This window comes from Prionailurus viverrinus, chromosome D1 (assembly GCF_022837055.1).
Source record: "Prionailurus viverrinus isolate Anna chromosome D1, UM_Priviv_1.0, whole genome shotgun sequence".
Classification (NCBI taxonomy): Eukaryota; Metazoa; Chordata; class Mammalia; order Carnivora; family Felidae; genus Prionailurus; species Prionailurus viverrinus.
Window position 1 is genome coordinate 47,163,652 of NC_062570.1, and position 16,656 is coordinate 47,180,307.

Genomic DNA, 16,656 nt, shown 5'->3' on the forward strand with positions numbered 1-16,656 from the left:
ATAGAATGACTTTGCAGATATTCCCTTCTCTTAAACTCATAGGCAGAGTTTGAGCAGGACTGGTATTCATTCTTTAAATGTTTGGTATAATTCTTCAGTGAAGCCATTTGCTCATAAACTTTTCTTTGTTGGGAGCTTTTTAATCACAGCTTCAGTCTCCTTACTAGTTATAGGTCTGTTCAGATTTTTTATTTCTTCATGATTCAATCTTGATGGGTTAGATGTTCCTAGGAATTTGTCCATTTCATCTAAGTTATCCAATTTGTTGGCATATAATTATTGATTGTAGAGACTATTGATAGTAGTCTCGCATGATCCTTGTTAATTTGGGGTCATAAATTGTAAAATCCCTGCTTTCATTTCTATTTTAGCTCTTTGAGTCTTCTTTCTTCTTTTTTAAGTTAATCTAGCACCATCATCAACTAGACTTGGAAGAGAACCTCAGGAAATTCTTTGAGGGTAAGAAATACAAGTCCCTGGATCTGTGGTCCAAGAAGACACATACCATGTGCTGTGACTTAACCGGCACCAGGAGAACCTGAAGACCAAGTAGCAGCAGCAGCAGCAGCAGCAGGAGTGCTGCAGAAGGTCAAGGCCTGAGCATCGGCATCAATAAAACAAAAAAACTGGGAAAAAATATGAGTATCATATAATCTCATCATTTCACTTCTGGGTATTTATCTGAAGGAAACAAAAACACTATCTCCAAAAGATATATGCACTCCCAGGTTTATTGCAGTACTTGATAATAGCCAAGATATAGACTCAACCTATATGTTTATTGATGGATGAATGGATAAAGAAAATGTGATATACATCCACACAATTGAATAGTATTCAGCCATAAAAAGAAGGAAATCTTGCCATTTGTGGCAACATGGATGGACCTTGAGGTCCATTATACTAAATGAAATGTCAGACAAAGAAAGACAAATACCATTGATCTCAGTTACATGTGGCATTTAAAACAAACAAACAAACAACAACAACAACAAAACCAACCCATAAATACAGATTAACAGATTGGTGGTTGCCAGAGGTGGGGGATAAAGGATGCGTGAAATGGTGAAGGTGGTCAAAAGGTACAAACTTTCAGTTATAAATAAGTAAGTCCTGGGAGTGTAATGTACAGCATAGTGACCACAGTGAATAACACTGTATTGTAATTTTGAAATTTGCTGAGACAGTAAATCTTGAAAGTTCTCATCACAAGAAAAAGATATTTGTAATTATGTGTGGTGATGAATGTTAATTAGGCTTATTGTGATAATTTTGAAATATACACATATATTGAATCATTATGTTGTACACCTGAAACTAATATGTTAATTATATCTCAATAAAAAAGAAACCAAAATATAAATACTTTAAAAAACAATTAAAACTTCATAATTTATAAAAAGAAACTAAGTAAACAGGCTTTTTTATGTGTGAAGAAGAAAAAAATGAAGGGAGTTGTATAATGGTCATCTGTTGTGGACTTATTAATTTGCCTGTGTGACTACCTATAGAAAGGATGCAGAATCAAAGGACAGATAGGTTTTTCGGTTTGACACGCTCAGCAAGAACATGCAGGAGAACATGTTGGAGGGCCAATAGTGGTCTGCCTCTCCTGACACTGATGTCAATAGAGTCTAGACACAGTAAGAGAGATTTGGTTTATACTAAACAAATTGAATATATTTGAACTATAATTTGAGAGATTTTAGTTATGCCTATTGAATATATTAATGTGTTACATATATTAATATATGGAATAATATATGTTGAATAATTTAAAAAGAGTTCATTGTTAAGTTTCCACATATTTGTGAATTTTCTTGTTTTTTTTTTATTTGTTTTTAATTTCATTTCATCATGGTTAGAGAAGATATTTTGAATGGTTTGAATCTTCTTTTTAAGCCTTGTTTTGTGGCCTAACATGTTGTCTCTTTGGAGGAATGTTCCATACTTTGATTCTATTTTCATTTCCCTTTCTGTATACTATATGGGTATTTTCTTTGTGATTACCACTGCAATAACATGAAATGTTTTAAAGTTATGACAATCTACTTTAAACTGATAACACTTCAGTTGTGTGTAAAATCCACTCTTTTACATCTCTGATTTTCACACTATATGTTACTGATGATATAGTTACATCTTTTTATATTGCATATTTCTTAACATAAACCTACAGCTTTTTATGCTTTTTCTTAAATTCTATACTATATCGTAAAGTGATTTACATACCTACATTATCATACTTCGAGATTCTATATTTTTTAAAATATTTAACTTTACCAGGGAGTTTTATATTTTTGTATGGTTTTGTGTTACTGTTCATAGTCCTTTTGCTTCGATTTGAAGGAGTCCCTTTAGCCTATCTTATGGGGGTAAATCTAGTGGTAATGAATTCCCTCAACTTTTGTTTATCTGGGAAATTCTTAATTTCTTCTTTGTTTTTGATGGACAGATTTTCCAGATATATTCTTGGTTGCCATTTTTTTCTTACATCAGTACTTTGAATATGTAATCTTATTCCCTTCTAGCCTGCAAAGTTTCCACTAAGAAATCTAATAGTAGCTCTTTTGTATGTAATAAGTTGCTTTTCCCTCATTGCTTTCAAGATGCTCTGTTTTTGACTTTGGACAGTTTGATTATGATGTCCGTTGGTTTGCAAACTGCCTCTGTACATAAAGGGCAAGTGGAGACCAAAGGAAGAATCAGACCACTCCAGATTGGTTGGTGGAAGTTTTAATAAGGAATTTACATACAAGGCTTGTCTTGGGTGGCCGCAAGATGAGCCTCCGGTTGCCCGGGTTCAGCTTGCAGTCAACTGGTGGTCATATCTTCTTGATTACCTCCAACATTTCTCTCATTGTAAATCCCTTTGGATTTTTCCTAATTGGGGTTCCTTGAGCTTCTTGACTTTGTATGCCCATTTGTTTCTCAGAGTTGGGAAGGTTTTGGCCATTATTTTTTCAAATAGTTTCTCTTTCTTTTCATTCTGGGATTCACATAATGCATATATGGTTCCATTTGATGATGTTCCAAAAGTGCTTTAGGTTCACTTCATTTTTCTTCATTCTTTTTTTCTTTTTGCTCCTCTGCTGCAATAATTTCAAAAGTCTTGTCTTTGAGTTCATTGATTCTTTCTTCTGATTGACATCGAGTACCTTTAGTAAAATTTTCAATCCAGATATTGTATTCCTAATTTCCAGACTTTGTTTGGTTCTTCTTCATAGTTTCTATCTCTTTGTTGATATTCTCATTTTGTTCATGCATAATTTTTCCCGATTTCATTTTGTTGTCTATCCATGCTCTCTTTTAATTTATTGAGTATCCTTATATCTCATATCCTTATACTCATATCCTTAGTATATGTCTGTTTCTTTAGGAATAGTTTCTGGAGATTTAATTTGTTCCTTTAAATGTGCCATTTTCCTTATGTCTTAGTATGGGTTGTTATTTTTTTGTTGGGATTTCAGCATTTGAAGAATCACTCATTGCCCCCAGGTTTTTTGCTTTGCTTTTGTGTAGGAAAAACTTTCTCTACTCAGCCCAGCTAGATATTCTAGAGATTCCTCCAGGCTTTTCTGGGGATGCATCTTCTCTGTGCTTGAGGAACTTGGCCAATTTCATCTCAAGTGCTCTTGCTGGTGCCACTTTGTGATACTGTGGCCTCTTTGGTGCTGTATTAAGCTGCAGTATTGGAGCTTTACCTATTGTTTCTGTGATAATGAAGACTCTGGTGCATGTTGACAGTCTGTTCTCAGCTATCCCTATCCTGGCACACTATTCCTGTCAGCACTTGGATTCAGGAAAGACAGAAAATCGTCCCTTGGGCAGCCCCCTAAAAGTCAGAATGATGGATATGTTTCACTCCTTTCAACAGGGAGAAGGGAGTTTCCTCCTAATTGTGCCACACTGTGTTGTGGTAACAGTTTCTGGATTTTCTTATAAAGGTACTTGGTCTGTGTTTTGTTAGGAATAGTTTCTGGAGATTTAATTTGTTCCTTGTCCTTTAATTTGTTCTATGTCTTCATGGGAGAGGGTCTGTGGCTTTCTGTTTTGCCATATTGCTGATGTCACCCTCCCTATTTAGCCTTAGTTTTTGGAGAATATTTCTGCAGCTATAGGATTCTAGGTTGACTCTTTAAAGTTATCTTTGCACCCAACATGGGGTTCGAACTCATGACCCTGAGACCAAGTGTCGCATGCTCCACCATTTGAGCCAGCCAGGTGCCCAGACTTTTTTTTTTAATGTTAGTATTTTAATGGTTTTGCTCTACTTTTTTTCTGGCTAGCACTGTTGCCAGTGAGAAGTCTGTTGTCATCCTTCTCTCTTTTGGTTTTTCTCTGACTCCTACAAAGATTTTGTTTTTCATACTGGTTTTAAGCTATTAGATTATGATGTAGTGTGTGGGTATTTTTTCTGAAATTTCATTTAGTAGGAGTTCATTGTTTCTTGAATCTGGGCTTTAAAAAATTTCAGTTTTTCTGTGGTATAATTAACATGTAAAGTTGTAAGATATTTAAAGTATACATTGTGATAACTTGATACATGTGTATATTGTTCCTCCCATCTAATTTAATTGACACATCCATCACCTCACACAATTATCCTTTTGTGTTTGTGAGAACTTTTAAGTCCTAATCTCTTAGTAAATTTCAATTATACAGTACAGTATTTATCAGTTATATTCACCACGTTTTATATCAGATCTTCAGACCAATTCATCGTAGAGCTTATTGCTTATAGCTAAAAGTTTGTACCCACTTACAAACCTCTCCCTATTTTCCCACCCTAGCCCCTGGCAACCACTTTTCTACTCTATGTTCTACGAGTATGACTTTTTTTTTTTTTAGATTCCACTTATAAATGACATCATGATACCATGAAATATTTTTCTTTTTCCATCTTATTTCACTTAACATAATGTCCTCAAGTTCCACCCATGTTGTTATATATAGTAGGATTTCCTTCTTTCTAACGGCTGGAAAATATTAGTCTATATATGTGTATAGACACATATAGTACATTGTTATTTATATATTATACATGACTATTTTCATTTATAATATTATAGTTATCCACTTATAATTGTATGTATTATCCTATACAATATTATTATACATTATTTTAATATATACACAGTGTATATAAACACAATAGAATATATATCTCACATCTTCTTTACCCATTCATCCATCGATGGACAAAAAAGTTGTTTCCATATCTTGGCTATTGTGAATAATGGTGAAATAAACATGGTAATACAGGTATCTCTTTGATATCATGTTTCATTTGTTTTGCATATATGTACCAGGAGTGGAATTTCTGGATCATATAGTAGCTCTATTTTTAATTTTTTGAGAAAACTCCATACTGTTTTTCATAGTGGCTACACCAATTTATATTCCCACCAACATTGCACAAGAATTCCCTTTTTTCCTCATTCACGAACACTTTTTATCTCTTGTCTTTTTGATGATAGCCATTCTAACAGGTATGAGGTGTTATTGTGATTTTGACTTGCATTTTCCTGATGATTAGTGATCTTGAACACCTTTTTGGGCACTTGATGGCCATTTATGTCTTTTATGGAAAAAATGTCTATTAGGTTCCTTTGCCCATTTTTAAAATCATATTGTTTGCTTTTTGCTGTTGAGTTGTATGAGTTCCTTATATACTTTGGACATTAGCCCGTTATCAGATAGATGGTTTGCAAATATTTTCTGCCATTCAGAAGGTTGCCTTTTGTTTTGTAGTTTCCTTTGTTGTGCAGAAACTTTTTAGTTTGATATGGCCCCATTTGTTTATTTTTGCTTTTGTTGCCTTTGCTTATGGTGTCAAATAATATAAAAAAAAGATCATTCACAAGACTGATGTCATAAAGTTTACTCCCTGTGTTTTCTTATAAGAGTTTCAGGGCTTCAGGTCTTAAGTTTAAGTCTATTTTTTTGAGTTGATTTATTATATGGTATGAGATAGGTTTTATTCTTTTACATGTGGCTTTCCATGGTCTCATGTAGGAGAGAAATCAATTAGCCTGGCTTGTTTTCCTGGTTGTCTCTGAAATCTTTGTGGTTGTCCAAGTCATCTTTTGTTCTTAGTGGCCCCAATCAGTTGAGGGTGTGCCAAAATCCATTATTGTCTCAAAGAGAAGCAGTCAGCACCTAAATGTAGGCTAGTTGGAGGCTGGTCCTCATAGGCAAGAGCTGGGAAAATATGTAGCTAGACTACTTCCACGGAGTAAGTGGTAGTTATGAGTTTTTGCCTACTTTCTCTGCACTGGGCTGGGGTGTATTGCCACAGGAGGTACGTTTGAGCTTACTAAGAACTTCTTTGTTTACTATAATCCTGTGGGACTACTGAATGCAAGTACCATTGCCTCTCTGAGCCAGGCAATCCAGGCACCCATATTTTAGGTGGTAATTGATAAAAGCAGGGAGAAAATCAATACAATACACTGCAAACAATTTAATGTGATGCAATACAATACAAAAGCGCAGGGGGTGGGGGTGGGGGCGGAAATTACATGGTTAAAGCAATTGGGGGAAATGGAGGAGAAAAGGCAGGAGAGAAGGTAAGCTATCATAATAGGGACTGCATCTTAGTCTTTGTTATATACTTGGCAGGGAAAACAGACAATATAAACACATTTATTAAGCACTACGTATATGCTGGGGTATGGTATGGTTCCATGCACTTTAATCTTTGTAATCTCACTGCAAAGCAGTTATTAGTATGTTTTCAGAGGAAACAGAAAGCTTAGATAACTTGCCCAATGTGTGGGATACAATCTTTCATACACCAGGTCTTGAATCAATACTAGCTGAATAAATGAGTACATATTTATTTATATGAAAGATATCTTGTGAATTTTCCTTGCTGTGTTTTCTAATATTTCCTAGAAAAATGCTAAAATCATTCATTACAGCTAGGGAAAGGACTGTGATAAGTGGTATGGAGTCATAGCAACAATAACAGTAATGGCTGTAACACATGTAGACTTCCTGTGAGTTGGCCACTGTTTTGGTTTACAGATATTAACTCATTTAATCCCAACAACACTATGAAGTAAATAAAATCTTTATTCTTTATTTTACAGATGAGGAAATGGAGGTGCAGAGGGGCGAAACAGCTTGTTAAAAGTCATCCTGTTGGTAAGTAGTAAAGCCAAGATTTGAACCTTGAGAGATGAGCCCCAGGTTGTATTTAATACCTCTGCCCTATCTTACCTCTAGTTCCTTGCTGTCTTTCACCTAGCTTCACTTTTGGCTTCACGCCCAGATCAAGATTTCCCTAATTTCTTCATTCAGGCCTCATTACAGCCACTTTGGCAAGCACTGCTTTCCAACACCAAAGGAAAATATCAATAGACTTCCCAGTTTTTTCTGTAGGAAAGGCAAAGTGAAGTCATGGAATAAGGTACCAACCTCTTCAGCTTTCAGGTGGCAGAGGAGGGGAACATAAGTCAACCTTGCTGTGTTTCCCAGATTACTACCTCAGCAGATGAACAAATAAAACTTGCTTGATGAGCTTCCTCAAATCAAGTGGGTCAAAGACATGAACAGAAAATTCAAAAAAGAGGCCAATATTTTTATCTAAAAAAATCAACCTTAGCTAGATTTATTCTTATTTAATTTTTTGCTTTGAGATTGGCAAACTTTAAAAAGATGTGGCTGATGTGAGGGGCATGAGGGATAGTAAGAAGGTAGGAGGAGGATTGCTGAATTATAGATTCTGGTGAGGTTGAAGTAATGTTGGAGTTGTGTGAAAGTGAATGGACTGGAAGGACAGGAGGTAGTGATCAGAAGATGGGATTTTAAAATTGAGAACGTAGAGAATTTGAACTTACTGATAATTTATGACTAAGGCTATAGCACCATAGTCCAATAAAAATATGTGATTCACGTATGACATATTTTGGTGAGATATTTAAATTCTTTTTTGACATAGTAATTCTTCAAAACTTGTGTATTTTACACTTAACAACACAGCTTTAAAAAATTTTTTTTAATGTGTATTTTTGAGAGAGAGACAAGAGTGTGAGTGGGGGGAAGGGCAGAGAGAGAGAGAGACACAGAATCCGAAATAGGCTCCAGGCTCTGAGCTGTCAGTACAGAGCCTGACGTGGGGCTAGAACTCACAGGCCATGAGATTATGACCTGAGCCAAAGTCACACTTAACTGACTGACCTATCCCAGGTCCCCCACACTTACAACACATCTTAACTTAAACTAGTCACATTTCAAATGCTCACTAGCTACAAGTGGCTAGTGACTATTATATTGGATGGCACAGCTCTAGAGTATGACCATAGGTTAAGTGGTCCGGTAGAGAGACCAAGGTGTTGGAAGGATCACCTATGTGAATACTGGAATCACCAAGAATATTACTCAGTCACTAAAAAGAACATGTTAGACCTATATGTAGAGTTGGAAAAATCCCCAAGACATATGGTGAAGTAAAAATTAATTTTCATTATAATATGTATGGTTAATATTATTTTAAAAAATATGTAAGTTACAAAAGAATACTGCAATGAAAGAGACATGCTAACTTGATGGTGATTACCTCTGGAGAATGGAGTAGATATAGGATGTGGGAATGAAGGACATCTTGCTTTATTTATTTCTGGGTCTTTTAAATATTTTACAATGAGAAGGTATTCATGTACTCTTTGCATAATAATTTTTCAAACAGTTAAAATATGAATACCATTGATCCAGTTATCAGTTTGACTTGGTTCCCCTCGTCCCCCATCACCTGCCCTTTCCTCAGTTTCACGTATCATGAATTATTCTGAGAATACAAAGCTGGACGGCAAACTAGCTATTTTTATCATTTTCATTAGCAAGAGGGTATGTATTCCAGTTTGTTATCTATGCTGTCGTAAAGCACCTTGTTAAGACTTCCGTTTCTGCTTTGTGTTGCTTGGGACCTCAGATGACCACATCTTATCTCAAGATGTATATGATTAAGCCAAGGAGAATGAACTGTGGGGCTTGGGGTTCCAGTCTGTGCTTTATTCATCAGTATTTATTTTCTCAACTAAGATAAATGTGTAGCTCAGGAACGCTCAAGAAGACATAAAGAAACATCTGGTAATCTCTTTCTTCAGATTTTGAGCTTCATGAGGGCAGGGTCTAAATCTCTGAACCCCTGGTGTATTAATGCACATTACATAATAGGCACTCAATAAATGTTCTTTAAACAGCACATGTGTTAATGGTAAGAGGCTAGAAAGTATACACAATCAGAGTTTAGGGCAGACTGTGTGTTAATTTCTATGTGTTGCTTTCCTAATGAAGTTTCCACTTCTCCTTCAAAATTTAGGTCAAATGTCACTTTTCCCCCTTAGCTTTCCCTTCTGGACAAGTAGTTAAGAGCCATATCTTCAATGTGCCCACATAATTATTTGTATACCTCTTAAACCTTTTCTTGCTATATGTTCACATTTTAAATTTCTCTTCTAATTGTGAGTTCCTTTTGGGTTAAAGACCATTTCTTATTATATATTACCCAGTGCCTGAGATATAACAGGGGCCTAATAAATGTCTGGTGAACGAATGACTATATGTATAGAGCAGACCTTGTCATCTCAAACCTATTCCCACACACAGGAGGAAAGAAAGATGAAACTTACATTTAAATAGTGAATTACAGAATATTTATTGAGTACCTGCTATAGACTAAGCAGGAGGAACAGAAACAAACTGTCTGGAGTTAGTTTTAACTCCTTCAGCAATGCCGGATTCCTCATCATAAAAAAAATCCCATTCTGCTGATTTAGTATTCATTCACTCTTTGATTAATCATCACGTACAGTTTTCTCAAGTGTACTTTCAAATATTGCATAATGCCGTAGACCATTAAGTATTCCAAAGACTGTCTGAAAGACCAGAGGAATCATCATTGCTTTTACCTCTGTTTGACAAAGCAGCAACCAGTAAAGTAAAACCCTTCCTTTTGGTGGCAATGGAACAGTATGATACCTAAAAAGGAAAAATAATTAAGCACTTCTTCTGCATGTATTTTCTATGAAAAGTTCATTGGTTCTCTTTAAGTGGATAATTTCAATTCCAAGGTCTTTCATGTAGATAGCAAAAAGGTTGAAAGCTAGCTATTTGAAGTACCAAAGTACATTTTGATTAAAATGTGTCATGGGCAGCTAAAGATAAAGAAAAATTTAACATTAAAAATATAACAAAAACAAAAGGAGGGAAGGAAGGAAGGAAGGAAGGAAGGAAGGAAGGAAGGAAGGAAAGGAACAGATGGACTTACTTGACTGCCAGGCGTCCAGTTTTAGAAAAAGCCAAACCAGTGGGATATAAAACACCACATACTATGCCAACCAGTGAACTCCTCAGAACACAATTTTCCTGGCTTATATTGCCTGGAAAACAAAAGGAAATTTAGTCTCCTTTTTAAAACTCAGGATAAGAACAATTAAGACAGTCTTGTGTCCTCACAGAGTAGTTATCTGTACTGTCCTCAATCATGGTGAAAACAATAGAAATTCAGACTCTAAGGCACATGATAAACTAAGAGCATCATGTTTAAAAAATGCCTTTATTACACTTAATGTAAGGTGAGTTATCTCTTATAAATTTGGTTTTTGCAGAAGCAATTTCATAATGAGAAATATTAAACAGCAGACCCAGACATCTGGATTCTAGGCTAATGCATTTTTATTGTCTATGTGTTAGGCATGTGTTAGTGACACAATGCTACATAAAAGAGACCCAAACTCTAACCTTTAGGTGAGTCCAGTAGGAACAAAAGAACTAGACAAATATTTAAATAATTTTTTAAGTGTGTACAATGCTTTGAAGGTAAAACGAATAGAGAATGTGTCTAGAAACCTAACCTACCCTGAGGGAATCCGAGGTTTCCCTGGGAAAGAGATATGTAAGTAGGGACCTGATAAACAGGATTCAGAGGTTCCATTAATTACTAGTTGTGAAACTTGAGGTAAGGGGAGGAGGTAGGAAATAACATTAGAAGCCCACACAATAAGCCAGATATCTCATTAGGCATTTAAGATATTGTATTTTAATGATCACAACTGTCCTGTGAGGTAAGTACTAGTAGTCCTAATTTGTAGATAAGACAATTGAGTCTCAGATATTAAATGACTTATCCAATGTCACAAAACTTAAGCAGTGGGGGGTAGAATCTGAAATCATGTGTGTAGAATGCCAAAGCCTGTTTTTTATATTATGTTGCTTTCTAACATACATGAACATGTCTTAGTTTTGGTTGTGTACCTGTAAAAAGGACACAATACTATTTGTTCTGCCTCATCAGGAGGATTGTTGTGATGAGGAAACAGGACAATATAGGTAAAGGTACTCTGTGAGTTGTAAAGGAATATACAAGTGTAAGTGATCATTATAAATGGTAGCAAAATTTTGTGTTAATGTGTAATTTTAGACATAAACACATTATACATTAATGAATTTAAATTTACCCAAATACAAAGCATCTGTTACAAGGAACTTATAAGCGACTACAGTAGACAAAAACGGAAGTGTAGTCACTGATGCATATGTCTTCAAAGCATCATGTTTAACCTTGAAGCAGTGTCTGAAAATGAAGTTCGCCAACATTCCAGAGAAACTAGCTGCTGTTCCAAAGAACACTGTGCCATACACATTTAAAGTCCTAACAGGGAAAACATAGAGAAAAATTACATTCAACATAATATTCTCTTAAAGGATATATCCTTTCCTGGGTATAACCAACACCAAATATTTCTTGAATACTTACTATGCAAGAGACATTTTCTCTGTGCTGAGGATGAGGCACTGATAAAGAATATTAAAAAACAAATCTCACTTCTCATGGAACTTTCATTCTAATGAGAGGATAATTCTCTCTCTGAGATCAATTAGAGTGGTTCTAAAATGGAACTCTTTTAAGAGATAAATTCTGGTCACAAATAAAAATTAGTATGTTCTAGTATAGCCAAATTTTATGAGATATCTAAGAATGCTGCTCTTGCTAAAAGGATTAATTTCTTAAGTCATACGAACAAAGTTGTTTACATTTTGGTTAGTCCTTCTAGCAAATAACTATTTCTTAATTAGTCCAGATATATTTCAAATAATTTGTCTAGGATTTCCAAAACTTCATGCAAGAGATTTGATAGGTCTAGTTTTATTTATTCCGATCATACCTAAATTCATAAATGTCTGAGGTCTAAGATTAATGTCCTTTGATAATGTCCTCTGTTAATCTAAGTTTAAGTGGTAATGTGAGATAATATGTACACCATGGCATCTGTATTCCTTTTTTGCTGAATTCAGCACTGTGCTGAGTCAATTAATTCTAAACTGAATTTAATTACAATTGAACATCAATTAAATATAGATAGCTCCCAAAATGGTGTTCTCCTAATTGCTTTTAATTTAAAAATGTTTATTATACAAATAACATTTCAACAATAATTCTGGACTTTTTTTTTTTTTAAGTTTATTTATTCATTTTGAGGGCACCTGGGTGGCTCAGTCAGTTAAGCATCCAACTCTTGGTTTCAGCTCAGGTAATGATCTCACGGTTAGTGGGTTTGAGCCCCATGCTGATAGCACAGAGCCTGCTTTGGATTCTCTCTCTCCCTCTCTCTGCCCCTCCTCTGTTAGCTCTCGCTCTTGTTTATTTTGAGAGAGAAAGAAAGAACACCAGTGGGGGAAGGGCAGAGAGAGAGGGAGAGAGACAGAATTTCAAGCAGACAGTGCTTGTGAGCCCAACTCGATCTCACAAAGAGATCGTAACCTGAGCTGAGATCAAAAGTGAGATACTTAACCAGCTGAGCCACCCTTGTGCCCCTGGACATTTTATTTTTAAGAAGCAAAAGAAATTATCCACGGTCTCAATATTACAACAAACCACTATTTTCATCTGTCCATACTTCTCTTCAGTTTTTTTTATAAGCTTTTTTATAACCAACTTAATAAAGTTAATAGATCTTAGATACTTAGAAACAACAGTAATACAGAAGATCTGCAAATAAAGTTATTGACTGTCAGTCTGGGTGTGTCTCTTACTTTTCTTTTCTAAGATACTCCATTTTTTTTTCTATGATTTCGATGACCATGGGTCTTCTGAATTTTTCATCTCCTAGAGAAACACTGGGCTGACCATGTGTGTATGTTGCCATTCTGATGTCCTGGAAAACACAAAATTTCAGAACCATAATAGCTAATGATATTAATTATAAATTTTATAAATTTTAGATTCCAATTAAAAAACATTTAGACCCTAGTAAAATGTCATCTGCTTTCACATACAGTGTCCATGATTCAATCACTATTTAGCAGCTACTATTTAGTAGACAATGGCTTTTTGAGAAACTGGCAGGATAATAATCATCTCTAATTTTATACTTTTATAGATGAGAAAAATGAGGTTCAGAAAGGTTGACTTGCCTTAAGACCTAGTGTAGAAGGATAACTTGCAGAGATACTGAGTTTTTGTTTTCCTTACAGTTTTCCTCAAAGGTAGCCAGGTCCTCTGTAGTTCTTTTTCTAGCTTTTTCAAAGCTAGAAGGAAACAGTAGGTACTTGTTGACAACTATCTCATGAAAGCCTGACCTCCTTTTGGAGATTATGTTTCCTGGAGATGGAAGAGAGCAGGGACTGCCTTGGAGAATAGTGAGAGAGACATCAGAAAGAGGGACACTGTTCCAGGCTAGGAAGAGGTAGTAGATCATGGATACCGTGGATTACAGAAATTATATATCCAGCCCCCTCACCTGGGGCAGAAGCCACAGCCTTTGCTGGAAACTACATGTGGCACATGAGGGAGCTGGGACCCAAGGTACTGAGCTTCAGGGTCGGAAGGCTCCAGTGTCCCAAGTGTAAAATATGAACAGACAGTTGCCAATGTCAAGGGACCATGAGGGTTTGGCCAGTAACATCTTAAGAGAAAGTAAAAAATAGTGCTAAACAAAACAAAACAAAATCGGATCCTCAAACAGGATCCTTCCTGAATGCTTTGCTCTGGTTAAGACTTTCAGGTCTCTGAAAAGTCTTAATAATGACATTTGTTAAACCTGTTGCCACATTGGTATTATGAGATTCCAGATTAGCCGATGAATAGATTACAAAATCATGGCCCTTCACAATTTATACCAACTTCTGTTTTAATATTTATAGTCAAGGACACAGACTAGATCTCAAATTTCAGGAGTCCTGGGCAACAGAATTAGAGTGGATTAAGCATAATGAACACAGAAGATAATAAATCAGTGATTCTCAACCTTTAGTGTACACAGGAATCACATGGGGGGTTCATTTGATTTATTAATTTTTTTTTAAATTTTTTTTCAACGTTTTTTATTTTTATTTTTGGGACAGAGAGAGACAGAGCATGAACGGGGGAGGGGCAGAGAGAGAGGGAGACACAAAATCGGAAACAGGCTCCAGGCTCTGAGCCATCAGCCCAGAGCCTGACGCGGGGCTCGAACTCCCGGACCGCGAGATCATGACCTGGCTGAAGTCGGACGCTTAACCGCCTGCGCCACCCAGGCGCCCCGGGGGGTTCATTTTACATGCAATGTCTTGAGCTCCCTCCTGAGATATCTGGATTCAACAGGAATAGGGTTAAGTCTAGAAATCTGCATTTTATCTTTTTTTTTTTTTTTTTTTAAAGTAGACTTCATGCCCAGTGCAGAGTCCAATGCGGGGCTTGAACTCAAGCAGCCTTGAGATCAAGACCTTAGCTGAGATCGAGTTGGATGCTTAACTGGAAGCTTACAACTGAGCTACCCAGGCGTTCCACAGAAATCTGCATTTTAACAGTACCAAGTGATTTTGCCACTGGTTGTCAGTGGACACATTGCTGTAATTGTTGAACATCACTGTAATACTCATTTGCTGAGTAAGTGATATGTACCAATCCTAACTAATGAAAGGTCAATTCATTCATGGCATCAACATCCTGAAAGTACGGGCTCCTTTGAACTTTCGTATGTTAATACACAATAAGTAATAACGGTCAAGTTTCTTTCCTTGTATCACTGCAGAATTGGACTCAAGCCAGTACTATCTTTTTCTTTAAAATATCTGGGAGGACAGGGAAAAAATTATAAATTACAATTTCTCAGGGAGTAGATTTAATCTTTTGGCTCTTTCAGAAATCTAAATGGAAAATGGAAGAGATAGTAACATCTAAGGTAGATTCTATATCTAAGCCATCTAATGTACTATGAAGGCAGGTATCAGTAATGTGGTAATTTACCAAAAATCTTGGATAAAGTACTTATTTTTCTGTCATTCAGTTCATTGATGACATTGAAGTCCCTTACTTCCCACAAAGAAAACTCTCAGGCAATGCTTTGAACCAAGCTTCTACCCTACTGACAGTCTACACTATCAGTTTATAGGGAACCCAGACAACTAGTATAATGATTCTAAAATCCTGAAACAGGACAGATACTTATTGAGCACAAATATTTACTGAATGCCTAGTCTTTGGAAGGCCCTGTTTATTAAAGCAGAGAAATAGGCTGGTAATTTTCTGATAGACTTTTACCAAGTGCTGAAATGTAAAGACTGCTATAACTAACATTTTATCTAAAAATTGACTAGTCCAAGGTCACCATGATTATACCATTACGAGTGTATGTATCGAGGTTTATAGTCTGGAAAGTATTTTACAGTTTTGTAGTGCTTTTATATGTATTATTTTGCCTGACTTTCAGAACTTTAATATTTACTCATCATTTACACAGCACCTGATATTTGCCAGACCCCAGGATAATTAAAAGGTAGATGTATCTTCTAGAACCCACAAACCGGCCAACGTGAGGACAAAAAGGCAGGTAATTTACAGGCAGAAATTAGTGTGCCATACAAACGAAACTAAACGGGACAAAACCAAAACCATAAGAAAAGCCAAACTTAATCTGGCCAGGGGAAGCGTGGGAAGGTTTCCCGGAGTAAGCGAAATTTAACCGAATAGCTGAAGAAGGTGAGGTGGGGAGGGATGGTTACAGGGAAGCACTGCAAGTTGAAGGAAAGGCCAGCGCAAAGGCCTGGAGGCCAGAGAAAGGAAACATCAAGCAATCGGGACTAGACTTTAGGTCTCCTACTTTGTCTCCGTCTCTTTCTATAGCAACTGGGGGCTCCATTGATTGCGCTCTGCATGGACTTGGAGGCTCTTCTCTTTAGATTTCCAAATCCCATAATTTAGGAAGAGTCCGCTAACATATTGAGGCTGCAGAAATCACGACTCCTACCGTCCTGGGTTTCCGCCTACCTTGGACGCTTCCCCAGTTCTGACCGGCAACACACCTGCATCCTTCAGGTCAGCCCCAGCCTCACGCCCAAGCGCCGCCATTTTGGCGGCTCACGTGACTAGCGGTGGGCGGGGACCCAGAACGCCCGCCCCGAGCGGGAAGTGGTGCGGGCTCACGCCTCTATCCTGCAGTCCAGCCCTCCCCAACTCAGTCAAAAGCCGCGCCCTCCATCCTGGCTGTGATTGGGCACGGCATCCAGAAATGAAGGCCTCTCATTGGCTTCGAGGAGGTCCAGACGTCCATAGTCCCGCCTTATTGCCAGCCCTGCGTTCCCTTATCCTGCTGTGTGTTAGCCTAGCTCCCTCTTCCCTCAAGCTGAGGGGGTGCGTGAGGCGGTCCGAGCGCAGGGATGTCGCGCGCT

General features: G+C 36.8%; 1 protein-coding gene across 3 annotated transcripts; it reads right to left on the minus strand.

The window, feature by feature from the left end:
* Nucleotides 1–9,639: 9,639 nt before the first annotated feature.
* On the minus strand, nucleotides 9,640–16,363 carry TMEM126B (transmembrane protein 126B). Of its 3 annotated transcripts, XM_047877343.1 has the most exons (6): nucleotides 16,256–16,341; nucleotides 13,423–13,536; nucleotides 13,042–13,163; nucleotides 11,466–11,659; nucleotides 10,277–10,388; nucleotides 9,640–9,987 (listed from the first exon to the last, which is right to left on the minus strand). In XM_047877343.1, the coding sequence occupies exons 3-6, from the start codon at nucleotides 13,152–13,154 to the stop codon at nucleotides 9,804–9,806; spliced, it is 603 nt and encodes a 200-aa protein (XP_047733299.1). In that variant the 5' UTR covers nucleotides 13,155–13,163; nucleotides 13,423–13,536; nucleotides 16,256–16,341; the 3' UTR covers nucleotides 9,640–9,803. The 3 variants fall into 3 exon arrangements, with proteins under 3 accessions (XP_047733299.1, XP_047733298.1, XP_047733297.1); XM_047877342.1 differs by lacking the exon at nucleotides 13,423–13,536 and having other exon boundaries at nucleotides 16,291–16,363; XM_047877341.1 differs by lacking the exon at nucleotides 13,423–13,536 and having other exon boundaries at nucleotides 16,256–16,358.
* Nucleotides 16,364–16,656: the final 293 nt, after the last annotated feature.